Here is a 27,457-nt window from a genome sequence, read left to right on the forward strand (position 1 = left end):
AAAAAGGAAGATCCTATTTCCAAAATAATCAAAGAAACAGTACATGATAATAAATATGATATGACAATAAATAAATAAAGGATAATAAATAATTTTTATTAAAAATTTTTTTAAAAAGTAAAAAGGGCTGGAGGCATGGCTCAAGCAGTAGAGCACTGCATGAAACCCTGAGTTCAAACTCCAGAAAGGTGGGGGATGACACATATCCCAAACTAAGAGAAAAACTGAATACTTTTTAATCAAGAGGCTGTGAACATGAGCAATGCTTTCCACTGTCATGGAAAGGAGATTTCCCTCCTTCCATGACAACAGTAAACATGAACCACTCATAGCCTTATTTCATCTAAATCATACCCTTCTACCAGCTTATTACCTGTACCCCCTACCTCCAACACTCTCTCTCTCTCTCTCTCTCTCTCTCTCTCTCTCTCTCTCTCTCTCTCTCCGCCTTACTGTTCCTCTTCTAGTCTCAGATCTGATTTATGGAGCACTTTCCTCATTGAAGAACAACAGACTGCTCAAACTGGGGGAAAAATTCTTGCAGTGTCTAGCTATCTAGAAAAATTTTTAATGCCGTCTGATGGAGAAGACTGGATACTTGAGACCTAGGTTTAATTTACTAACTGTGCAACCTTGCCTAAGTTACTTAACCTTTCTGATATATTTCTCCTTACCTATGAAGACACCAAATATCTGTCCAATCTGTGTTCAGAGGAGTGGCAGGAGAATCAAATAAACACACATATGTAGTAATTATAAAATGTCAACATTTATCACCACAGTTGTTGCTGCTGTTGTCATTACTGGTTATATGCTCTGAAAACAATTCTTTTTCTCCTGTATCCAACACCACTACATATCTGTCCTGAGGCATGCATTCCAGTGGACATTTACAATTTTTCTCCTCAGGATAAGTTTCTTTAAAATGTATAGAAAAGGCCAGTGCTGGTGGCTTAAGTCTGTACTTGGAAAGAGGCTCACTCTTCAAAGCCAGCCCCAGGCAAATAGTTCCTGAGACCCTATCTCAAAAATACCCAATACAAAACAGGTCTCGTGGAGTGGTTCAAGTAATCAAGCACCTGTCTAGCTAGTGTGAGGCCCTGAGTTCAAACACTAATACTGCCCAAAAACAGTACAGAAAAGGTAACTGAAAATCCTGTTGCCAAAATTTCCCCCCAAAATACTTTCTCCTATCCAGTCCATTTGAGAAGCAACAACATGGCAAGAGAAATGAAATATAAGTCTCATAAGAACCACTGGACAACAATGAAATATTACACCTCTTTACTCCACACCAAACAAGCTATGGACACCAAACCACACTATTATCTTGGGGCAAAAATAAAGACTATCTTTAACCAACATGCTAAGGGGCTTAATTTTCATTTCTTTAGCTTTTCACAACTGCTTTTCCTTCCTCAGTCTAATGCTGTAGGTTCGTTCTGAAACCAAGATCCTGGAATTCAGAGTTGGAAAGATAGGTAGGTTCCTTAACATACTGACTTCTTTAACTTTTTCTTCTTTTCCAGGGATCTATGAAGCCTGTGCTAAGCAGTCTGTTGACGGTTATGTCTCCCCCATAGGAACAGAGAGCAAAACTTAAGAATGCAGTCTCCTCTAGCTTGTCTTCCAAAGTCTAACCTATTCTGATCTTTCACTCTATTTCTTACAAAATTTGTTGATCACACTGGCCCTCTCTCTTCCTGAAAGTGAAGATTTTGTAATACTGATTATCTGTAGAAATATTCTCATGGATCTTTATGGACAAAGAGCCCCAGGATTTCTACCACCAGAGAAAACAGGAGGAGGAATGAAAAGGACAGTTTATATAGCTAAACTCAACCCTAACCCCTTATGAAAGGTAGATATCCTGTACAACTGTTCTAACAAGCTTCATACATTTTGCTTTTCTTAGGCAAATTGCTTTTCTGAAGATCTCTTAGGTTGTTGTATGCTAGAAGACAAATTCTGGTTGTAAAGTCAATTTCTCAACTAGAGCCAACTCCCATTTATAAGCATGCCATGAAGAATCCCATGCCTATGTGTTAAAGCTCTGTTAGTCCCACACAGATAGTGGTAACTCTCTATCCCTCCTAAGATGCACATGTGGCATTCCCTCTACCTCCTGTAATTCAGGACTACTAACACCATAAGCCAGGCATGGTGCTGCACACCCGTAACCCTAGCATTTGGGAGGCTGAGGCAGGAGGATAGTCAGCTCAAGGCCAGCCTGGTTTAGACACTGCCTCAAGAGAAAAAAAAAAAAAAAAAAAAAGCAAGAATAAATGATCATGAAAGGAAAGCCAGTCTAGCTCTACCTCAATTCTGGCCCCCAAACATTCCCTCAGAGCAAGCAACATCAATAGCACACACAGAAGTGTCTCTTGGGTGCCCTCTTGCTGCTACCAAGGATGAAATGGAGACATACTCTATGAACTGGTAGAAGAGGAAAAAGAAGAGGCCAAGGTATAGAAAAGGGAAGTTATTCCAGTGGTGACCAATGAGTAACATCCAATAATTTCTAGAAAATATAATCCAATAATACGGTAAAATAAAACAGTGTGTGCCTGAGATGGTTTTGATTCCAAATATTATAAAGCACATTAAAGGTAGGGGGTGGAGAAAAAGGAAGGGGGGAAGAGAAGGAGAAGGAGGGCTAGATTGGAGCAAATTGGGCACAGATGGGAAATGCAAAGGGATTTCAGTGATACCCTATCACAAAAAGTTGCTTCAATTATTTGTCTTTAAGAAACTAGTTTTAGTTCTTTAAATTACAGAGTTTTATTTCTTAAAATTATTTCTTTAAGCTTTTTTTAAACTGACATTTTTGGAGTATTTGTGGTTTAGACCAACAGTTCATCCTCACCTCACATCAGCCAATCAGATGGCTACTGAAGTGTTAAATACTGAGGCATGTGGAGAAGGCCTTTTTTCCTCTCAGGCACAGAATGCCACAGAGAGATTACCAATTGTGATATCACTCTGGGAACTACCTATCTCACCACCAGCTTTGGATATAGGCCAGGTAAGGAACACAGCTTTCTCAGAGCTATGACATTCCTCATCCATGTATTCAATAATTACTGAGTGCCTAATAAATATCAGGCACTATGCTGGGGCTCCCAAACATCTCTTGCCCCATCCCTCAAATTTATGTGTTTCCAACCACCTCAGGGTAGAGTATTAGGAGTCTAGACTCTATAATTTCACTTATGTAGGATCTTGCACATGATGGTGGACTGACCTTTATTTCTACCCAACAATCCTGAACCCATGAGTTTTAAGATCACTGCTAAGACCTGAAAGTTTAGTTGGCTAAATCATGTCACAGAATTCAACTTATTTTTCCCTGTGGATGGAAAAGGAAGTGAATCTAACCTCAGAGCCTCTAGCTTCATAAGCAAATCTGGCTTTAAGGAAAACCCTAACCCTAGAGATTCCATTCTCTCCCCTAACATCTCAGCTTTTCCCTTCATTTTGCCTTCTGCAGCTCCAAAGCTTTTAAATAGCCCAGTGTCCAAAAGGAAAGCATATCTGAAAAATTACACAGACTAAAGTGTTAGTAGCAATATTTCTATCCCCGGACTACTGATACTGGAAAAAGAAGCTAGTTATTATAAGGGTAGCAAGGAACATAAAGAACAAATGACTCATAATAGCATTTACAGCCATCAGCAAAGGGCATATTTTTTAAGCAAGAACTTCTCTATTGCTCTCCAAATCATACTTTTGACCCCACATCTATGTCCCATGAAGACTCAGGCACAGATTGAGAGGATCTGGGCTGCTTTTGGGGCCACAAGATCGCTCTACTTCAGGCTGGAATGCTCTCCTCCACAGAATCCAGGAACTGACATGCATAAACACCCACCCAGAAGGACATATTCAAGAAGGAATGGGAAGAAAAATGATGGCCCAGATGTTCTGTAACTTGCAGCAACTGCCAAATCACCACAGACCCCAAGTACCTGGGAGGGCCAGACAGCATCAGGCCCTGTTTCCTGGTTTCAGACAGCCAGGGACCTTTGGCTGGGTGGCGACTCTGACAGCATGCAGACTGGCCCAGAGAGAAACCTTTAGAAGGGCACCAGCTGACAGGATTTGGGGACTGAACATACAGGGCTGATTTATCACTTCCTTACTCATAAAAATGTGATTCAAACTGCTGCTGATTAGTAAAGGATTTAAATCTTTACCCTTTCCCCAACCCTCTTCCCTCTCCACCCCCGGCACAGATGCTGCTTCTCAGCCACAACACCCCCTTCTTGCCACTGTCCATGCAAGCACAGCACAGGGGCCCAGAGAAGATGACTCATATGCTGGGAAATGGAAAAGTGCATCTTCCCACCAACCAGTCCTGCTGAGTGCTCTGTTCACCCCTCTCCCAATGGCAACCCACACAGTGGGGTCTGGACAGCCGCCTCAGCTGCACACCAGGTACTTGGCAGCACATCCACAGAGCTCTGTGTCCTACTTGAATGTTATATCCTGTGGCCTGGGCTGTTTTTCCCTGAACCACCCTTACAGCCTGTGACCAACAACCTCAGTTCAGGCTCCTCTTGCCTCATGGAGGTGAGAGTTGGAGCAAGAACAGTAATGAAGAGTAAGGTCCTAGGACAGGCTTTTACATGTCATTCCTGGCTAGAGGGTACTCCTTATGACTAACCATGGAAAAGTTCTAGGAAAAATACCTTGGCTTCAAATGGGGGAACCACCTATTTCCTTCTTTCTTTGTACTCACCTTACTTCCACCCGTATTTTCTTAACCTTTATTTAACAACAGCTACAAGAAAAGGACTCACTAGTGGCCTATGAAAAGACCAGGTTATTCCTTTTCTGAGGAGCAGAAGCCACTGAAAACAGATGCTTTGCAGGCAAGAGCTACAGGCCCTTTACATTCACACCTACAGAGGTCATGGGTCATCCAATGCTGAACAATATGCTGCAGCTCTGTTGACAGATTGCTCACTAAACTGGTGAGATGTTTTAGTAGAAGACAGGAAAATAAGTAGGACAACTCTGGAGGCCCCACTTCCAGAGGCCAGTGAGCTTCCTTTTTGGTAGCAGAATCTCCCCTCCCTTTGGACTTCCCAGCCTTACCAGGACAGCACTTTCCAAGCTTAATATCCTCCTTCCTAGAAACCAGCACTACCCCTCAGGACCTCATGCCTCCTCACAGATCCATTTAAACAAATAGCCACCTTAGGAATAATTAGCCAAGTTCAAAAGGGCTCCTAAACCGCTGCATCTTGCCATCTGCTGGGAATTCTAAATGCTATGGCAGGCAGCTTGAGAGAAGAAGTCCTCCAGGATTCATTTGTGATTGAAAACCCAGGTGACTTGTTAAGGACCTCCCCAAATCCCAGGAGGAACCCTATTTCCAGAGAAAGTGTGGTATATCCACTCACGGGGAAGAAATTCCTCACTACCAGCAAGTTGAACATAACCCCCAAATAAAAATAGGAAGGGAAATAAATGAATTTCAGAGTGGGAGAAAGCTCTAAGAAAAGGTACAAGAGAGCCAGGGCATTCTGTCCAGAAATACCAGATCTGTTTTATAACAGAGTCTTCATGGGACAATTCCCACTGCCTGACACTACAGATAATAACCTTCTAGCCCTGAGATCAAACACTCTCTGTCAATGCTCCAAAATGATTCCTTGGCAGCATAAACCAAATGTTGCAAAGAAACACACAAAATAATGTCACCCTCACACTACATATTTCCATCAAGTCAAACCACATCATCCTTACCTATGTGAGATGGAAGGAAGGGAAAGGATCCTGGTAATATCCTTTGGCTATGGCCTGGTTATCAGGACATTTAAAAACCATGCCCAACTGCCCTTCTTTCCTCCACTCCTCAACCCCATATCAAAAAAAACCCTCAAAGAGTATTCAGAAAAGCACTTCAGAATGTATACCAGTACATTAGCCAAACTCTGGGCCTGGTGGGTTTTGTGCTTCCAGATTTGAGACACCAAAGCTCATCAATTCTCTGTTCTTACTCTCTGGCAGGCTCCCACAAGGGATATCCCATAGGGAACTAGACTTTTCCATATTGAACAAACAGGGTACACGAGTCCAAAACAGCCATTCCCAATCCTTGCCAAACGTATGGTCTCTGCAGTGAAACATTTCAGCAATGCCTCTCCCTTGGGAGAGGCTCTGGATCTGCAGCCTCCAAGAAGCCTTGTTGCTGCCTTTAGCATGGCCAGATGTGTAATAGCATCTCTAGGTTTGCAAATTAAACTCATGATTCTTCCCTTTCATCCCACCCAAGCACTTGAGAGTCTTACAGATTTCAGAGAGTAAACTAAGATGTGAAAGGCAATGGTGGAAAAAGCAGTGTGTGTATGTCTGAGGGCAGGTGGGTAATAAGGTAGCACAGGAAAGAAGCTAGACTGACCTCTATCTAGATGAAGTAACTCAATGCTCCTTACCTTTCAACTGGGAGTTATGTACAGCAAACATATTGATGGCCATAAGCTGCAGCATACGGGTACTTCCAATAGGAGACGGGCTATGTTGCAGCAACACCTGGAACTCCTTGAGGACCTTCTCAGACACTGCAGGGAATGTCTCCATCCTGCAGAAACAGGGGTCCATTAGTGAGGCACATTTCTGAGAGCACTTGAAGAAACTATCCCCCCACTCCAAAAGCAGACAACTAATGCCTAGGACACTTCTTTCACAAACCTTCCTGGTATCAAGCAATTCTGTACAGATTTAAGAAAAAGGAATAAAGTGGTCAGGGTTGAGAGATGAAAATAACTCAATTCTTGGGTAAATCACTATGCGTTATTATGCTTTGGTATGCTATTTCCTAATCCTTGGCAACAACTGGATTCGAGTTGACATAAAAGTTTCTCACTGAAATAATCAGTTTTTCTAAACAGTAAACAAATCTACTTTAGGCTGTAACACATACACAGTCCCCAAACTCTCTGATAAGAGAATTATATTCTAAGTCAGGCATGGCAGCATACACCTGGCAGCTACTCAGGTGGTGAAAATCCAGAGGATCACAGTTTAAGGCCAGCATAGGCAAAAAAAATTAGTAGAGACCAAATCTCAACAAACAAGCAGGACATGGTGGTGCATAGCCTGTAATTCCAGCTATGTGGGAATTACAGGTAGGTAGGAGGATCGTGGTCTAAGAATGGTCCCAAGCAAAAACACAAGACCTTATCCAAAAATAACTACATCAAAAAAGGGCTGGGGGCATGGCTCAAGTGGCAGAGCATCTGCCTAGCAAGCACAAAGCCCTAAGTTCAAACCCCAATACCAAAAGAATAAAAAACAAAACAAAACAAAAAAACCAGCACCATAAAAAAAAAAAAGAAAAAAGAAAACTATGCTCTATAAAAGAAGTCCCATGAAGCTATAAAGATTCTTAAAGATTTACTTCTAGCCAGGCACCAGTGGCTCACACCTATAATCCTAGCTACTGAGGAGGCAGAGATCAGGAAGATTACAGTTTAAAGCCAACCCGGCAAATAGTTCCAGGGACCTTAACTCGGAAAAAAAAAAGGGGGCTGATGGAGTGGCTCAAGGTGGAGTCTCTGAGTTCAAGCTCCAGGACTGCCAAAAAAAAACAAAACAAAAAAAGATTTACTTCAAGAAACCATTCATAGAGGGGGTAGGGAGGGAGAGGGAGGGGGCGGGAGGGGGTAAAGGAGGGGGTGGAAGAAGAGAGAAGGGGGAAGAAATGACCCAAACATTGTATGCATATATGAGTAAAAGAAAAAAAAAAAGAAACCAGTCATAGGAGCTGGGTGTGGTGGTACACACCTGTAATCCCAGTACTTGGGAGGGTGAGGCAGAAGGATCATGAGTTTGAGGCCAGCCCAGGCTAAATAGCAAGCCCTTGTGGAAAAGAAAAAAGAAGAAGAGGAAAAAGAAAAGAAACCAAACAGAGCTCTGCTGTTGTCTTCTTACATATCACACTAACTGCCCCACCTAAGGATCCCCAATTTCCGCTTGAAGAATCCAGAGACCTAGGACCCCAATGATTTGTTTCAGCCTTTCCTATGCGGCCGCCCTCCTCCTCACAAGCCTCTGCTCATCAGGGTCTGTATGTTTTCAGGCCAGTGGAAATATAATGCCCTGGCCAACTGCCACTCCCAATACAGGAAGAGCCTGTAATGTAGGAAGGCAAATATCCAACCAGTGACCTAGGGTTCCTAAGGAGAGGTCATTCAAAATACTGCTTGCCAAATGTGGCCACTGGATCCTAAACAGCGGTGCATGCCTGGAGCTCCTTTGGCAACAAGAACAAACCACAGCTGAAGTCCTCTGAAATAAAAAGCAAACTCAAACTTGGTGCGAGAGAGAGAAACCAGGCACATGGGCCTTAGGGCCATGCTGAACAATTCGTGGTCAGCAAAGCATCTTTTATCCACCCTCATACCCTCAATCAAACAAACTGCTTGTGGTACACTGAGGGGTGGGGTGGTGAACAGCTCTAGGCTGGATTAATAAATAGCTTCTGGAAAGTCACAGGGAAGCAAGTTTTAGAGAAAGGTGCTCCTAGTTTCACCTCAACCTTGGCCTTTCCTCAATGAATAGTACCCTCTCCAGATCAGAAAGCCCTAGAACTTAATGGAATCTTGGCAGTCTTCATTCCTTGCCGTTGAATGGTAACCCCTATTACTGACCTTCTGGTGCCCAGAAGTCATGCCACAGCTATGGGTCAATTACAGTTTACATTCCAGTTTCCTTCTCTGCTGAGCTGTCCTCATTTTCATTGGCACAAAACATGCCATGCATTTGCTTTTTTTCCCCACATGCCATTGCAAGTGCCTCCCCAAAACAAAACAAGACAAAACTTTTTTTCCCTCTGAAAAGTTTCGGAGCCGCCAAACTTCTTGGTAGATTTGGAATGGTAGAGAGTGATACATTTGGGGCTGGACTGGATCCATTTTTCCCCATGGGCTACAACAAAGGTTTCATTTTAAATCCTGACACTGTGCAGCACTCTCTCTGGTCAGAGGTGGGAAGGGGGGAAGGGGGCTAGCAATTCTCATTACGAGAAGAACAGAGTTCACTCTGCTTGAAATTCAGCCACACTGGGCAAGTTTCAGAGCCATATGTCTCTGTGTTGAAAGGTAGGAAAGAGCCAGCACAGAACAACAGGACAGAAGCATCACGTGGGACAGTCTTGATTCGAAGCCCTGCCTAAGGAAGCCTCTTTCCTGGGGTGGGAATTGAAACAGATCCATTAACACTTCCTGGGTTAGACTAAAGTCTCAAAGGAGCACAGGTCAAATGTTCTCAACATTATTATTTTTTTTAACTTCTAAAAAAAACCTTCCTTTTGCCTTTTTTTAATATTATTTTATTTTATCATTTTTGATTCCCTTTGCCTTTAGACCACAGCACAAAATGATTAAAACAAAACCAGCCAACTAAACAAACAAAAACCCAAATGTGTAGAGTAACCTCACACATGAGCTATGAGAGGAAGACGGATCCTGACAAAATCAGCTTTATTAAGCAATAACTGAAGGAAACACAGACAGATCTCCTACTTAGGGCTCAACAATGAAGATTCTGGTTCCCAGTTTTGTAACCAAAATCCTGTCTGATACTGGCCTCCAACTACCTGTGGGTAGTTTTATATCTTTCTCTTTGAGAAATAATCTTTGCTTCACCACATATTACAGAGAGAAACTGTATAAAAACTGAGGATGATGGTATATAAGTCGTGTTTAGGACATACATATGAGTATGCAAAAGCAGTCTGATACATAACCCAATGTCCAGTGGTTATTTCTTTGGGCACAGGCATTCAAAGAAATTTTAGCCTTAGCTATAATGTTAATGTTATGAGGATTTTTTGATATTATTTATGTAATAATTATAAAACTTAAACCAAGAATAAGAAACTGCAGAAGCAGTAACAATAGAGATAGAAGACAGAAAAAGCATCAGAAGATGGTGATTTATAATAGCAAAAAATTGGAAGCAACCTTAGATGCACATCCATGTAAACTACTGTTTCTTTTATTATTATTATTACAGTACACTGTGACATTTACAAATGTTCTTACAATAAGTCATAGTTGAATTTACCCCCTCCATCATTCTCCTTTATCCCTCCTCCCCCCATAAAATACAATTTCTTAAAGGCTGCATTATATTTTGTAATCATGTGGGGAAAACTTCAACATGCTTTAAATGAAAATACTTTTAAATCAGTTTAAAGTGATCATTTTGTATACATACTATAAAAAGTTAAGTATAGCTGGAAGTGGTAAAGCATGTCTGCTGTTTCACACTTGGGAAGGCTGAGACAGGAGGATTGAGTGTTCAGGGACAGACTGGGCTACATAGCAAGACCCTATCTTTAAAAAAAAAAAAAAAAAGCGTGTGTGTGATATACAGAAAAAAAAGATCCCCAAAATATGTAACAAATGTTAAAGTTGGTTATCTCTGGGTAGCAAGAACATGAGTAACTTTTCATTTCTTTTTGCTAAGTTTTCTAAACATTTTACAATGAGCACTGTATAGTAAGGAAAAAAGATTTCCTCAGCAATGATTATCTTACATTAGTATTTAAAAAATTATTAATTTTAAAAATAAATCAAGATACAAACACTATATTTTTAAAAATTCAAAGTCCAAAAAATATATCAGTCTTTGAATTCCAAGAGACCTTGAAGTTATGCACACAAGCAAGTAAAAACTAAAGTAGTAACTTTAACCAAAGCAGTAACGGGAAACAAAATTATTCCATTTGTCACAAATCAAGAGTCTACAGGCTGCCAGCTTCCCAACTTCTCATGGAGGCCAAGTGCAGGTCTGATGTGCCTCTCACCAGGAAAGCATTTGCCTATCAGGAGCGACCCGCCAACCCTAACTGATCTCTCTTCCTGAGTCCAAGAGCACTCCATCCCTATTCTTTAAAACCTCAGAAGATACAATCATTTTCAGGATATGCATTTCACTGACTTAAGTGGCTGTCTTGTGAAGGGATCTCTAGAGGCACCTTGTCTCATTTGAATGGCAGTTTCAAGAAACCAATCTTTCAGACAACGCTGGGACCCAGACTCCAGTATGACTCAGACAGTGACTAACAGGGCAGGACCCAAACCCTCAGATGCTGAGGAACACAGCTGGGCTAGACAACGTTCTCTGCAGAAAAGAATCAGACTTCCTAACTTATCTCAATTACTTAATTAAAAAAAACAAAAACAAAAACAAAAAAAAAAAACCCTGAGCAATACAGGAGCAACCTAGGAACAACAATAAACCTAAGCCATGGGCATGAAGTAAGAGAAAACATCATAGTGCTACAGGACTTAAGGACTAGAATGGACCTCAGCAGAGATCATCTATTTAAGCCACCATTAAAGAAACTGAAGCTCTCAGAAGCTTTGACTTGTTTACTCTTGAGGTGTTAAGTAGTGAGCGGTGGAAAACAAACTCTTTTTTGGCACTTAATCTCATTAAAGCTGTGAACCTGTTTGCAGCTGACACTGACAGGAAGCAGACTTGCCTGGTGCACAGTAGGTATTCAAGTATATGTTGGTGTAACATGGAAAGCTATGAACAGAAAATACAGACTTTTGTCAGGGCTCTTCTCCAAGGGCAGGCGGGACAATGATGTGCCTTCAGCTGCTCTCAGTCTTAACTCGTTTTCAACGCCTCCCACATTTCACATCTTGGTAATTAGGCAACAGTCCATGGTATGTATAGCTTAGACTCACTGCTTTTCTACTTTTATAGACTTCTATGCTTTTTCTTTTTTTGAAGGGTGGTGGGAAAGGCAGTACTAGGGCTTGAACTCCTTTTTCCTGTTTTAACAACAGGAATATTATTGCTATTTCTGCCTTGCTGAATAAACTTGGGGCTCAATTCCCTTTCACCTTCAGGACAGTGTAAAAGGAATACTCATTTAGGAGCTGAAGTATACCTAGAATTGATACACATTTTCCTCATTGAAAACTGCCATCCTTTGCGAAGGTGAAACTGGACTTTCTTTTTTTCTTTTTTATTTATTATTCATATGTGCATACAAGGCTTGGGTCATTTCTCCCAAGCCTTGGACTGTCTTTCTGACAACGGATTATATGTTATATTGGAAGAATGGAAGAGATCTTGAAAAATAACCTTGACCACAGTAAACTATTTAAGAAATGAGATAATTTATTCCTTTTTAAAGGTTTCCAAGGAAGAAACTTCTGAAACATCTCCATTCTGAAATATTTTATACCTAATCCACATCTCCAAGTGCACCACAAGTCTATTTCTTTTACTGATCATGACTCTTATATTTAAATACAGTTAGGGCACCCTACAGCTGTTTCTAAACAAAAATTTTTTTTTAAGTATTGGGGTTTGAGCCTTCCCAAGTAAGTAGGATTACAGATGTAAGCCATTGTGCCCAGCCCCAACCCAGGGATTCTGTTTGTTTGTTTGTTTGTTTATTTATTTATTTATTTATTTATTTATTTTGTGGTACTGGGGTTTGAACTCAGGGCCTACACCATGAGCCACTCTACCAGCCCTTTTTTGTGACAGGTTTTGAGATAGGGTTTCAAGAACCATGTGGCTTCGAACCACGATCCTCCTGATTCCTGACTCCTGAGTAACTAGGATTATAGGTGTTAGCCACCAGCATCCAGCGTCTACAATTTTTTTAACTACAGGTTTGTTTGTTTTTGTGACAATGGGGTTTGAACTCAAGGCCTCATGCTTGCTAGGCATTCACTCTACCACTTGAGCCACTCCACCAGATCTTTTTTGTTGGTTATTTTTGTGATAAGGTTTTGAGAACTATTTGCCCAGGCTAGCCTCAAACGCAATCCTCCTGATCTCTGCCTCCGAGTAGCCAAGATTACCAGCATGAGCCACCAGCACTCGGCTTAACTTTAGTGGGTTTTTTGTTTTTTCATATTTGTTTTTTAAGATTAATTTTCTCTTCCAGTTCTAATTTCCCAACTTCTTAATCATTATTGTGGTCCTTTCCCAAACTTCTTCCAAAATATCTGTATTTAAATGAGAATTTTAAGAAGTAGGAAATAAAGGTATAATTAACACTTAGCCTAATAAAAATAAGTATGTCAACAAACTAAAATAAGATTTATAATTTTCTCACTACCAAAAGTCACTAACAGAACAAGAAACATCTAAAACAGCGGTTCTCAATGAGGGGCAATTCTGCCCCCCAAAGAACATTTGGCATGTCTGAAGACATTTTTCATCATCACAACTTGGCGGGGTGGGGGGGTATGGTATGCTACTGGTTTATTATAGTGGAAAGGAGCCAGGATACCGTAAAGCATCCTCCAACGCATACGGCAGCCACTTACAACAAAGAATTATCCAGCTTAACACGCCAACAGTGCTGAGGTTGAGAAACCTTGACTTAGAGCAACATGAAAATCTAAAGAACAGCAAAATCTAAAGAACAAACATAGAAAGTGAAAAAGAGAAAATATTCAGTGAAAGGCAGCGGGGAAAGAAAGATGAAAAATGAGAACTAAAAAATAGAGAGATAAGGCACAAAAACACTATCAATGTTATTTTAAATGCAGCACAGTAGTATTTCCTGCTATGATGGGCAATTTTATAGGCTAACACTGACTATCTTATCTACCTCATAACTGCAGTTTTACATCATTCACTAGTGAGTGGTCACTAGACCCAAGTCTACTATAATCTACTAAAATACCAGATCTTTTCTTTCTGATCTTTCACAATCTATCCATTTCTTGTAATGATTTACTCATTCATACAACAAATATTAACCAAGTGCCTACTATATATACAGGGCATTCAGGATGCAACAGCTTTAGTCAAAAATTCCTGGATTGCAAGTTCAAGGCCAGTTTGGTCTATATAGTGAGTTCCTGGCCAGCCTGGGCTATGTGGTAAAAGCCTGTCTCAAAAAAAAAAAAAAGAAAGAAAAATTTAAAACTATAAAACCTCCTGCCAGAATAGAGCTTTCGTTGGTAGTGGTGGTATGGGGAGAGGGATGGAAGCTACTGATGAATCTAGCTATTTTTCCTAAGTGAATTACTTCATACTTATTTCTACTGATAGATTCATCTCTGGGCACCTCCCCAATTTCCCCATGTCACTTCAGAATCAAAACTACCCTTGAAATGGCCATTCTGCCACTCTTGCTCAGGCTGATGCCAAACGCATATTTCCTGAGCACAGTTTCTACTTCACCATTCCAGAATCAGCATTTCTTCAAGCAGGACAAAGTCTTTCAGCTTCTCAAAAGAGTTAAATACAAAGGCTGGGAGTATGAAGCAAGTGGTAGAGTGCCTACCTAGCAAGCTCAAGGCCCTAAGTTCAAACCTCAGTACTGAAAAAAAGGAGGAAAAAAAAAGCCCCTAAGTGTTAAATACAGAAGTTATGTGGAAACTGACATAGCTTCTCCCTCCCACTAAGGAAACCTCCCAGCATTACAAATAAGCTAACATGTTTATGACAGAAAGTGAAAGGGAAGCACTACAACTGGAGGGTTTCTAATCTAAACCAAATCACCTCAAAGTGTAGCTCACAATAGAACCTCCAACTCAGAAAAGACCAAAATTCAACAGAAAGTCAGGTGTGGTAGTACACGCCTGTAATCCCAGCACTTTGAAGGCTGAGGCTCAAGGATCATGAATTCAAGGCCAGCCCGGGTTACATAGTAAGACACCACCAAAAACAAACTGCCAGGGGAATGGCTCAAGTGGTAGAGCACTGCCTAGCAAGTATGAGGCTCTGAGTTCAAACCTCACCACTGCCCCCCCACACCAAAAGAACAGAACAACAAACAAAAAACTCCAGCAGAGTGGGACATTGGTGGTTCATACCTGTAACCCTGGCTACTTGGAAGGCCAAGATCGGGAGGATCATGATTTGAGACCAGCCTGGGCAAATACTTTGTAAGACTCCCTATCTCCAAAATAACCAGAGCAAAATTGACTGGAGGTGTGGCTCCAGCAGTATGGCACTTGCTTTGCAAGTGTGAAGTCCTGAGTTCAAAACCCCAGTCCCACTAAAAAAAAAAAAAATACTCAGTAGAAGACCTATCTCAGAGCACTGTCACCTCTTCCTCTCTTCATTGTCCTATACCCAGGGAGGTCCTACACTAGAGGCTCTCAGCATACGTCTGCTTTGATGTGAAGGCAGGATCATGAGTTTATGCTGTGAGGAAGAACTCCTTGAGCCACCAAAGAAATACTCAAAACTCAAATCTCTTTTCAGCAACTTACAAGGTGAAGTAATAAGGCTTTCCATATACTATTTTCCCTGGTTTTTATATATAAATTCATAGTGGATGGTGAAACCATGGAACACTCTTGGTATTTACTGAAACCAGCAATAACAGCATAGGAAACTGAGCACAGAAGGAAGGGGTATGGGTCAGAAAGAGATGGAGTAAAGAAAATGTTCTTCATCTTTCAGGGAAAATTAGTTTTTCCACCAAGGAGGACCCCTGGCAATTGCACCAAGGGGTGTATCATGACTGCATCAAGTCACTTACTAGGAGCTGAGTCCGAAAGCAAAGGAAACAGAAACTAAGGGGGTCTCTAAGAGGGGACTGGTGAACAGACTGCCCTTGAAATGGGGGGTTCTAGTAAAGGGAAAAAAAAAAGAGGTACAGAGTAATATTTCTCAAACCTCATGAGCACAGTAGGAGAGAGAATGAAGGGAAGGTGGAGACCTCTAAGAATTCACACCCTGTGCCCTCAGTTACAAACACAGTCTAGTTGCTAACAATATTAAATTCCAAAATGACTTGTAATGTAGGAAAATAAAATAAACATCCTGCACACTTACCCAATCCGGGTAAACAGCTTCCCATGGGCATGGAGAAAACTGAGGATGAACCTTTTGTTCAGCTGCATGGGAAAAAGGGAGAGGAGAAAACAATTAAACTTTCCCCAGTTTCCTGTTACTGAACAGAGTCCCCAGTGACACAATAACCTGGCCAGGGTCTAAAGGGGTGGGCACAGGGGATGGGAACCAAATGGACATGCCCAAACTCTCACATAGACCCAGGGCACATGCCCAACAGCTGTGGCTCAGCTGAGCCAAGAGGACAGCAGACTTGGTGAGCAGTCAGCACCCTCTGCTGGCAGTGATGCTTGTGTGCAAGAAATGAAACAATTCAAACTGTATTCTGTGAATTCAGAATACAGAGGGAGATGCCTGCAGCTTTCTGGGATCTGAAAGCAACTGGTCCATAATTTTGGAAATGAAACTCTGACAGGAACAGTTTGGATAATAGTGATTTTGGAGAAATCTCTGATCTTATTTATGAGCTTTTTCTTTTCTTTTCTTTTTTAACCTACTAGCTCATCAAATTGTACTTCACCTGCTTTAAAACTGGAGTTCAAGCTCTAGGTCTGGTGCTGAAAATTCGAGTGTCTTACAGAGGGTAGGTATAAAGTAGGCGGTAGGGATGGTAGCAAATTGGCTATTACTCTCCAGTTCTAGTCAAATGCTCTATGTCAGCCCAGATTCCAGAAAACCAGAATTTGGGTTATTATGTGAAATACTCTGGCTTCTGAATACTGGCTACTAACGAAAAAAAAATTAAATATTAAATGAGCCAGAAACACATTTGCCAGCAACATATGACCCATGAGATGCCAATTTATAATCGTGGTTCATGGTTCTAAAAAATCTTTTCCCATCAAAACCAAGGGATCCCTCTGAGAAAAATAAAGCAGAGAGGTAAATATTCAATTCAATTCCAAAGAAAGTAGAAGCGATCTATAGACTAAACCTCACTATCACCTTCCCTGGTCTCCTAGAAGCAGTATGTACAGGACCTTGTATACTGCCAAAAGGAAGGTCAAGAGTCTTGCATAACAAAACATCAATAAACTACAGCTGTACCATGGAAAAAAGGAGTACATTCTCACTTCACCAATGGCTTCATTATCAAATTTGTCATTATTTTTGTCTTATGTGAATTATACTGAGCACCTACTCTAGACCAAAACAATGATTTATTTAGTTTAAAATCTCATGATAGCCAGTGGCTTACACCTATAATTCTAGCTATTTGGGAGGCTGAGATAAGGATCACAGTTAGAGGCCAGTCCAGAAAAAATATTTCATGAAACCCTCATCTCCAAAATAACTGGAGCAAAATGGACTGAAGGTGTGGCTCAAACTGTAGAGTACTTACTTTACAAGCATAAAGCTCTGAGTTCAAACTCCAGTCACACCAAAAAAAAAAAAAGAAAAAAGAAAGAAAAGGCTCAGGTACTTCATTGAAGATACCCTATCTTTCTAATCAGGACCAGGGACACTGGGTTCCATCAGCAGAAAGGAAACTGCAGTTAACTGCTAACTGTTATACAGTTTTCAGTAGCAAAACTTGGACTAGAATATAGGCCTCTACTATGATGGTGAGAAACAGGAACCTGTGTTTAAGTGCCATTTACCTGCTGTGAGATCTCTCCTAAGTCCCAGTCTTCCTTCTGTTTTTCCTTCCATCCCTCCTTCCTTCCTCCCTTTTTCTTTTTTCTTTAAAACACAATATTGCTATACTGCAACCCAGGCTGTCTCAAACTGAAATTCCTCTAGCCTCTGCCTTCTAAGCGCTGGGATTATAGGCAAGGGCATCACACCCAGCTCAGTTTGTCTTTCTTTTCCTTTTTATTTTGGTGGAACTGGGGTTTCAACTCAGGGATTTGTGCTTACAAAGCAGGCACTCACAAAGCAGATACTCTACTGCTTGAACCATGCCTCCAGCCCATTTTGTTCTATATATTTTGGAGATAGGGTCTCTTGAACTATTTGTCTGGGCTGGCTTCGAACAGTGATCCTCCCAATCTCAGCCTCCCAAGTGGCTAGGATTACAGGCATGAGCCACTTGGGTTTAGCTTCAGTTTGTCTTTCTAACCAATGGTACCTATGTTATTAGGTTGTTGTAACGATTACATGAGATAAGGCTTTTAAAGCATGCTTGATATTTTATAAACACTCAATTGATACTTTAAAATTCTCTCTTAATGAACAATAAAACAAGTGGTCAGGCTGGGCACCAGTGGCTCACGCATGTAATCCCAATTACTTAAATGCTGAGATGGGGGCGGGAAGGGAATGGCAGTTTGAGGCCATACTGGGCAAATAGCTCGTGAGGAGACTCTATCTCCAAAATAACCACAGCAAAATGGACTGGAGCCTTGGCTGAAGCGATAAGAGTGCCTGCTTTGCAAGCATGAAACTCTGAGTTCAAACCCCAGTCCCACCAAAAAAACAAAACAAAAAAATCAAATGTCAAATGCTACCAATTAAGGAATCCGGGAAAAACATATGTGGGAGTTCTTTGTATTATTCTTACAACTTTCCTTTTTTCCTTTTTTAGAAAGAGTTTCATGTCTGGTTCAAGTAGTAGACTGCACGCCTCACAAAGCACGAAGTCCTGAATCCAAACCAGAGTACCACAAATAAATAGTTTCACTATGTAACCCAGGCTGGCCTTAACCTCAAGATCCTCCTGCCTCAGGCTCCCTAGTGCCACAACACTAGGTTTCTATAGGTATGAAATTATTCCAAGTAAAATATACGTTCTCCATTTGTATTTTAACTCATTTATCATTCTCTCTTCCCACAGCTTTCAATCATATACATGAATTAATTCATAATCAGGAGGAAACCTTTATAAGTTGTTATACTTACACGGAAAGGGTACTTCTGCAGAACAGAATGATGCTGATCCACCTCATTCAAGCATAATACCATCCTATAGACCCCAAGGCAATCTCAAAATTTAAGCAGCTTTAAATGGCACAGTTAGAACTTAAATCCAGGTCTTCAGACTCTAGGTTTTCTTTTTCTTGACTTCAGGAAAAGAACTGGTGAACTGATTCAATGAATGGCTGATGAGGGAATGAGTTCAACTGAAAAGCCGTGCAAGTTTTGCTTTTAAGTTTTCTTTACTGATTGGGTAGGAAACTCATACTGTTTGAACAAGAACGCCTCCTGGATAAAGTGAGAACCCCAAAAGGTTTTGTAACATCATGGTTCTATCTATACTTCCCAAAGATCTTTCCCTTAGAATACTAGATGGGACCCATCTAGTTACCTGAATTCACATTTGCCACTATCACATTTTAACTGTATCTAGTAAAAGGTGGGTTTTAATGCATCATTTTTCAACTAGTGGGAATGATGGAAAATTTAGGGAACTTTTTAAAAGTACATACACATTTCTCCCTGACCTTAAGAACCACTGGTTTTTTTTAATCTGAAAGTATCTGTCACCCTAAACATAGTTCCTCTTTGTTCTCACCAAGAATACTTCGATTAGGAAAGGTGCTAAAAATGTAGAAGCATATTAGAGGTAAGACATGCATATGGAGGGAGCAGATTTGTTACACATTAATAAAAATGGGAAAGGATGAGTCTGAGCTTCTTCCCTCTCCAACACAGCACCACAGACTGGCTTTTTTTTTTTTTTTTTTTTGGTGGTGGTGGTGGTGGTATTGGGGTTTTAACTCAGGGTCTCAAATTTGCTAGGCAGGCACTCTACCACTTCAGCCACTCCACCAGCCTTAACTCTTTTTATTTTTAACATACCCCTAGATGGACTCACTCAGGTGGAGAAAGAACTATGAGACTATCTGCTTCCAGATCTCCCTTGCACATTTACATAGTGTTCACCAGGAAACTAAAAATGTTTCTTGGGTACAGTCCTCAGAGACAGTGTGAGAAACATTAGCTGCCTCCTTAATTCAAGTCCATAACTCATTCACTGTGGACTGAGCTTATCCCAAAGAGACAATAATGGCAGTAGGTAGGTCTCTTCAACAAAGCTGTCAGTCATTGACTGTGAGATTACAAACACACACACACACACACACACACACACACACACACACACACAAACACACACAAAACTGCTCCTCAACTATAAAATGGAATTTCTACCACTGACATTACCTAACTCAGAACTGAAAGGATGAAATAAAATACAAATTAAACCATTTTCAGGACAGTAGATATTTTATATAATCCTTAGATATTAATCCTTGAAATTGCATCTAAGTGTTTTGTGAAACTTGATGCAAGGAAAGAGAAAAAGAAATCTACTCAGTGGCAGAAATACAGCACAACAAGAGGAGATTCTGAAATATGTCAACTTCAATCCCTAAATAGTTGTTCCAGCTTCAACAGAGTTGTATGGAAAAATGAAATTTCTGAAAAGTAAATCATTTTAAGAACAGTAGAAGTAATTAGTATTAAAAGGAATTCCAGTTGACAGAGGTGCTCATAGAGGTAGAGTACCTGCCTAGTAAGCACGAGGCCCTGAGTTCAAACCCCAGTACCACCAAAAAATAAAAGGAAATCCCGGGTGCATTTTTAAAAGTGTTTTTGAGACACATAAACTTTTCATATACACCACATACTTTTTTTAAAAAAGAAAAAAGCAAGCCAAATTTGTTGTGCTTTCTGTCTTCTTAGATATGAGACAATATAGGTGGAGATCAAATTTTAAGAGTATCTATTAGTAAAATGCCCATTCAGTCTCTGTAAAGCCTGAGATCACAGGGTGACAAAAGATGTGGGTGGATGCATCAGTAATGTTGTCCACTTTTCATCCTCATCCCTGTGTTGCTACACTAGCAAGACAGGGTCTTCATGCCAAGAAGTTTACACATCTTTTATGTTCCAAAACATTAAGACAAGATCTATCAACTCTGAAGGCATTAGGAAACACTGTGATTCCTTAGACAGGGAATATCTTTGGGGGAAGTGAGAGCTAAGGACATGATACAGAAAGTGAGGAAGGGAGGTCCTGGCACACAGAATGTGTAAACATCAGTAACTTGATAATCATTTGGTAAAGATAAAAGTTATTCACTAGTATTTTCAGCATTCCTCTTTCTAGGATATAGGTAAGGAAAGAAACACAGGAGAGTGAAGAAGTATGACCCAGATGCCTGTTGGAAGGAAGAACAAATCAAAATTAACCCTTATATCCCTTACTTGAACCAAAGAGCCACACCAAGGCTGAGGCAGAACAGGAGTGATGATTGCTCCTCACCTTTACTTTTTCTCTACTCCTGAACTCTTCTGGGCAGAATGACAGCTCAGTTAGCTAAAAATTAAGCACCAGTTTCATACAGAGATGCTCCACTTAAGACAGCTGGATCTGAGCCATGTGAATTTAGGTATAAGATGTACCTTTTAAAACTACCTCTCCTAACTAATGTACTTTTGGAAACAATGGCTCTCAGCCTTGAGCTGCAGTTTAGTTGCTGCCTCAACAAAGTCTTACACGGTATTAAAACAATTCACTTTCCATTGCTTCATTATCTTTCCTAGTTAGAGCCTACAAAGTAGAAGGAAATTGGGCTAAATGTCAAATCAGCGTCAAATCCAGAAAACTCAGCCAGCAAGCACAGGAACAGTTGAGCTTACAGTATCTGGCTAGATCTCAGGAGAGAAATCTGTACCAGGTATAAAAAACAGGAGTCATGAATGTGTGACTGTTCTGTATATATTCTTGTGTGTTTACTGGAGGACAGGGAACAGACAGAGTAATATGAACAAAGAATAGTATGAACAAAGACCACTGATCCTAGAGCCAAAGACCTACACTCAAATTGTGATTATGCCATTCATTTGCAATATAACAATCTGCAAGTCACACAACTTTCTAAGGCAGTTTCTTCAACTATAAAATGAGAAGGCTGAGGGAGATCACTATGGGTGATTCCACACCCAGTATATGTGTATTACCTGAGCAGTGTTTTTTCCTTTTTTTTTTTTTTTTAAGTAGTAACTGATTTCCCAGTCCTATAGAATCAGAATGGGGGAGGGGGTTGCAAATCAGCATTTTTGAAGGTCACCAAGTAATTCTGAAAGATAGTCAGATTTGGGAACCATGGGGCTAGATCATGGGTTGATGGCCTACAGGTCAAATCTAGCCTGCCACCTGTTTTTGTACTGCCTCTGAGTTACAAATTTTATTTTTTTCTTTTTTGAAACAGGGTCTGACTTTGTGGTTTAGGCTGGCCTTCAGACAAACAACAAAAGAGTATTTCATGATATGAAAATTATATCAACTTAAATTTCAGTGTCCAACAGAATTAAATAGCTGCAGAAGAAGGTATGTGGCTTACAAAGGCTAAAATATTTACTATCTGGCCCTTTACAGAAAAAGTTTGTTGATCTCTGGACTAAAACATCTACAACGCTGGTGTCTCAAACAATTTTTCTACCTATCCCACACTTGAGGGCTACCACACACATATACTGGGAACAGTGATTATTCTTATGGGCTAACAAGTAAAGAGAGATAATAATAAGAAACATGGTTTGAAGGAACCCCCACCTTCAGGAAATTTTAGTATCACCCAACTCTCACCACCTCAGGAACACTCCCAATTTATAGCATTCCTTCCAATGCTAAAAGCTCACAAATGTATAATTCCAACTAAATATTTTTTTTCTGATGAAACTAGGGTTTGAACTCAGGGCTTCACACTTACAAAGCAGGCACTCTGCCAATTGAGCCACACTTCCAGTTCATTTTGCTCTGGTTATTTTGGAGATGGGGGGGGGGTCTCATAAAGTGTTTGCCTGGGCTGGCCTCAAACCACAATCCTCCTGATCTCAGCTTCCCAAGTAGCTAGGATTATAGTCATGAGCCATTGATGCCCAGCTAAATATAACACTTCTTGCCAGTTTTTATGCAAGCACCATCCTATTCTATGGTAGCACAAATGACCCCAAATGCCCAGGACTGCTGCTCTCAAAGCTTCTGAACTTAAACACTCCAAAGGTTAGGAAGAACTATAAATGGGCTCTCTGGGTGTCTACCTGAGAATCTATTACCGGGCTAAATCACAGGGTGGAAAAGACAAAACACCTAAACCCAATAAAGACTTCACTTAGGCCACAGACTTTCTGGACATCTCCTAAAACATCCCTAATCAAAGAAAAGTGCCAGATTAAGATTATGAGTCCCTTGTACTGTGATCTGACAATCTGTAGCAACCAATTCAAAAGTGCCAACAGTTTAGTATCTCAAGGTATACAGAAAAAGAGAAAGTTCAGCCAAAGGGCAACACTGTTGCTCTGACTGGGTTACTTTCTGAATGACTGTTCTTTCTGATTCATCTCTCTCAGTGCCTGAGAACTCTCATGCCCATCTACCCAAATAGAAGGGTAGCTGGGACGTCCTGTGTCTCCACTGAGGCTCCTACTTTGTAATCATTAGGCAATCAGAAAACAGTTTTCCAAGGGCACATACACAAGCTCAAACCCATCTTATAAATAAATATATCAACAGAGTTTAAGAAGGATGAAGTCCTCCCACTGTTGTTCATTTATTCATTCAACAGAAACTTACCAGACACATTCTATGTACAAAATACTGTATACAAACTGTTAACAAAGCAGAAATAATCTTTCTTCTGTAGGTGACACAATTATAAAGTGCCATGATTGGGGAAGTATAAGACGTTATGGATACAGAAACATTAGAGAAATTCTCTCAGAAGAGACTCTAATTGAAATCTGAAGGTTGAATAAATTAATCAGTTGGTGTTTGGAAGGTGGAAGTGGGGGGGGGGGCGTTGCTTCAATGTGTCATAAGCAAAGGAAACAATATGAGTGATGGTCCCAAGAGTGGTAGGCTGGCATGGGCTAGATGATTGGTTCTGTAAAAAAGGCTGCTGGAGAGGTTGGCAGAACCAAGTTACAGAAGACCATGTTAAAGAATTTGATTTTAAAGCTATTGAGGGGTTTTGAGCAGGTAAGTGACATGAGCAAAATGTATTTTTAAAGGTCATTCTGACTATTGAGAAAATGCAGGGTTTGGGTTTGTTTGGGATTTTTTTTGGGGGGGGAGGCTGGGAGTTGGGAGGGTGTTGGAGGCAAAGTAAGAGGCTGTTGTTGCAATCACCCAATGGCAATGAGTCAGAGAAGAAGGGAAGACAGATGAAGCAGATGACCATTCTACATGCAGACAATAATAGTCACTGTTCCTAAGTGGTTCTAGTTAGTGGCCCAGAACCAAGTATAAATCTTTTTAAGAAGACTCAAACTAAATGAAACCGACTTCATTTTTAGAGATAGTTTAGGAATTAACTTTTTTCCTTCCCACAATATTTTTGTTTGTTTTGCGGTACTGAGGTCTGAACTCAGGTCTACACCTTGAGTCAATCCACCGACGCTTTTTTTGTGATGGGTTTTTTTGAGATAGGGTCTCGTGATCTATTTTGCCCAAGCTGGCTTCAAACCACAGTCCTCCTGATCTCAACCTCCTGAGTAGCTAGGATTACAGGCGTGAGCCACCAGTGTCTAGCTTCAATATATTTTTAAATGGCCTAGCATGATGTTTGGCACTTAGTGCACATTTAATAACTGTTGAAAAGTTTATCTAAATATAGATTTGACAATGATTAAATAGTTACCCAGGTAATACACATACACACAAAAACAGCAACAAGAGAAACACTACACTACTAATATTAATGCTATAGGGAAATAGCATACTTACCACTGTGAGAATTAACATCTCTTTTTGGAGGGTAATTTGGCAAAACCCAGATAAAAGTATTTAAAAGAAAAGAGAGTTCTGTTGGGACTTAAAGATTCAGATTCTGAGTAGCAGTTTTATCTGCTAATTTCCACCCCAAGTCACTGGGCAAGAAAAGACCAGAGTTAACATCAGGATAAAAGCCAGCATCCTGACAATGGCCTACAAAGGGCCTATATTTTCTTACTCCACTCCTGTCTCTTCCCATTCTTTGAATGAGCACACTCCTACCTTGAGGCCTTCACATTTATTCTCTCTAAAATGTTCAAAAAGCATTTTACAGCACACTATAATTACCTGAGAATCTTTTAAAAACATACTGGTGTCTGACTTCCACCCCAACATTATTACTTAGTTAGTATGGGGTGGAGGTGTGGGCACTGAGATGGTTTTTTATTTTTTTGGTACTGGAGTTTGAACTCAGGGCCTATACCTTGAGTCACTCTACCAATCTTTTTTTGTGAAGGATTTTTACTATTTGCCTTGAGCTGGTTTCAAACCATGATCCTCCTGATTGCTGCCTCCTGAGTAGCCAGGATTACAGGTGTGAGCCACCGGTGCCCGGCCAGGCATTCAGGTTTGTAAGAGCTGCCCAGATGTTTGTACTGTAGAGCAAAGTGTGAGAAAGTCTGCTCTTGTTTACTCTGCTTTCATAGCACTTATCGCCAAATGATTTTATATATATATATGTAACAATGACTGTATGTTTTGTTCATCACAGTTTCTCCACAGTGGACTCACAGCAGATTAACTAATAAATATCTGGTGAGTAAAACAGTCTTTCCTGTTTGGCTGATCCTGCATCCACCCTTGGTGACATAACCCACACTTTGCTACAAAGAATTATTCATGGTATCCTAAATTCATAATGTTCTTTATTCTGCTGCACCCTCTCTGCCTAGAATGCCTTTTCCTATACTCTTCTTTATCTAGTAAAGTCCTGCTTTGAGCTGAATTTTTATTTTCATTTTAGCTAATTAAAATAGCTACATTATTTGTAGACTGATCTCCATTAGTAAACAATTCATTTCTATATTCCAAGGCAAAAGAGTTATTAATAGGTGATGTGTGAGTGGAGAGATAAATAAACGAGTGAGAGTTGGCTCCAAAGATTACCCATATACCTTCTGGGATGCCAAATGGCAGGAGCAAAAGAGACACTCTAGAGCTCAAACAGGGCTCCAAAGGGAGCAAAGACTGGAAGAACCTATCTATCTGGAGCTCTACTATTCTGCCCAGCTATATAACTCGCACAGAAGTTACTGTGGCATGACACCTGATTTTAATTATTGACTTATTATATATTAGAAGCTTGGGCCCAGCCCTTCACAAAAGTACACAGCTGGCTCTATACTTTAGGACTTAAAAGTACCCTAAGTTACTCAGACAGAATTCAAACATTAAAGGCTCAATTTTTCCAGCTAAACAAAACAAAAGTGTCATTCATACTCAACACTTTAACAATAGTAATAATAACAACAATGGTCAAAACTTTGATAGCATCTTCTGTGCATAGGGCAATATTCTAAGAACTTTATGTCTACTAACTCATGTTATGTCTACTAATTCATAGTACTAGTATTCCCATGTTACAGATGAGGAAACTGAGCAGAAACTAAGTAACTGCCCAAGGTCAAGGCAGGGAGTCTAGCTCCAGAGTCTGGGCTCTTAATCTTCAGCATAACCAAGACAGGCACCATGGATATTTATATAAAGACCAAAAGCTGAAGAAACTCAAACACAAACAAACCAGTGATTCCAGATGTCATTCACTGAGACCACCAGGCCTAACTAACTGAGAACTTTTGCAGGTTAAGGAAAGTGTATATATTTCTTGTTGGTGGAAGCGCTTAATGAGTGCAACACAGGAAAATGCCAGCAAGAAGAGAGAAAAGCTAAAAGTGAATAAAAGCCTATTTTCCATGCCAATTAAAACAATGGCAACAATAAAACTAATAAAAACCCTAACATTTTTCTTGGCTAAATACACAACCTGCCTGAATCATATGGAAAGAGTTCCTCAAGAGTCAAAGAATATAGGTATATGGACACAGTATCATCAAGGGACTGTACACAGCCCAGAAAAAAAATATCTGAAAACATAACCTCTGCCTACCCACCTACCACAATACAGGAAAACCCCTGAGTCTCTCAGGAAAGGGAGGAGCAAGAACTAATCAAAGAACCAAAGGAGAAAGAAGCTTCAGTTTAAGCAAGATGTGGTCACTAAAATGATTTCACAAACTACTTTTTGCTGTGGGCACCAAAAAGCAAATAACCAGCATACAGGGAGTGCTGGCAACCTCATGCAAGCTTCAGATTTAAGCAAGGCACCAAATAAGGGAAGGATTCTGGTGCATCAACTCTTAAGAAAAGTGTTTCAAGTTAAAAATGGTTATTCAGGTTTGGATGTGAACTTCTGTATCTGCTCTTTATCAAGAGGCAACTTTACCTCACTGGCAGCTAACAGCAGAAAGAGAAAACCTAGAATAAAAATGGATTACACAAGGACAACAACATGGCATTGTACAGCCTACCATTTGCCTTGACACCAAAGACAAGGCCATAAACATGGCAATGTTAAACTTCGGGGTTCCACATCTGACCTGAAGCAAGCACATCCAGGAGAAGGAAGGTCATGATGTCACTTTTCCCCCAACAACAGCCAGATATTTCAAGATTAAGGCCAAAAACCACATCACTGTTGAAGGAAGGTTCAGTTTCATTGTGACCAGAAGCGAGGCTTGCCTCCAGCTAGCTTTTTTTTTTTTTTTGTCAGTCTTTTATCTTTTCTGAGCTGCTTCTTAGACACAGAAACTATCAATTCAAAAAAACAAAGCAAATGCCTTTGAATATCTTTGATTTAATTCTTTATCGTCCAAGTTTTCCCTTCATTCTTATCCTCTCTCAACAATGAAAATCAGTCTTAACATGCAT

The 27,457-nt window shown here is 40.4% G+C and overlaps 1 protein-coding gene across 8 annotated transcripts in view; it reads right to left on the reverse strand.

Moving 5' to 3' along the window:
• The window catches only part of Smg6 (SMG6 nonsense mediated mRNA decay factor), a 266,332-nt gene that overhangs the window by 163,135 nt on the left and 75,740 nt on the right, over positions 1–27,457 (reverse strand). For 6 of the 8 annotated variants that reach the window (XM_074046589.1, XM_074046588.1, XM_074046591.1 and 3 more), the window contains 2 exons: positions 15,790–15,851; positions 6,444–6,589 (listed from right to left, as the gene is read on the reverse strand). In XM_074046589.1, the coding sequence (XP_073902690.1) occupies positions 6,444–6,589; positions 15,790–15,851 (208 nt within the window). Of the gene's footprint in view, positions 1–3,968; positions 3,990–6,443; positions 6,590–15,789; positions 15,852–27,457 lie in introns of those variants that run through there. The other 2 variants (XM_074046593.1, XM_074046594.1) reach the window with 2 other exon arrangements.

This window comes from Castor canadensis, chromosome 11 (genome assembly GCF_047511655.1).
Source record: "Castor canadensis chromosome 11, mCasCan1.hap1v2, whole genome shotgun sequence".
In the NCBI taxonomy this organism is placed as follows: domain Eukaryota; kingdom Metazoa; phylum Chordata; class Mammalia; order Rodentia; family Castoridae; genus Castor; species Castor canadensis.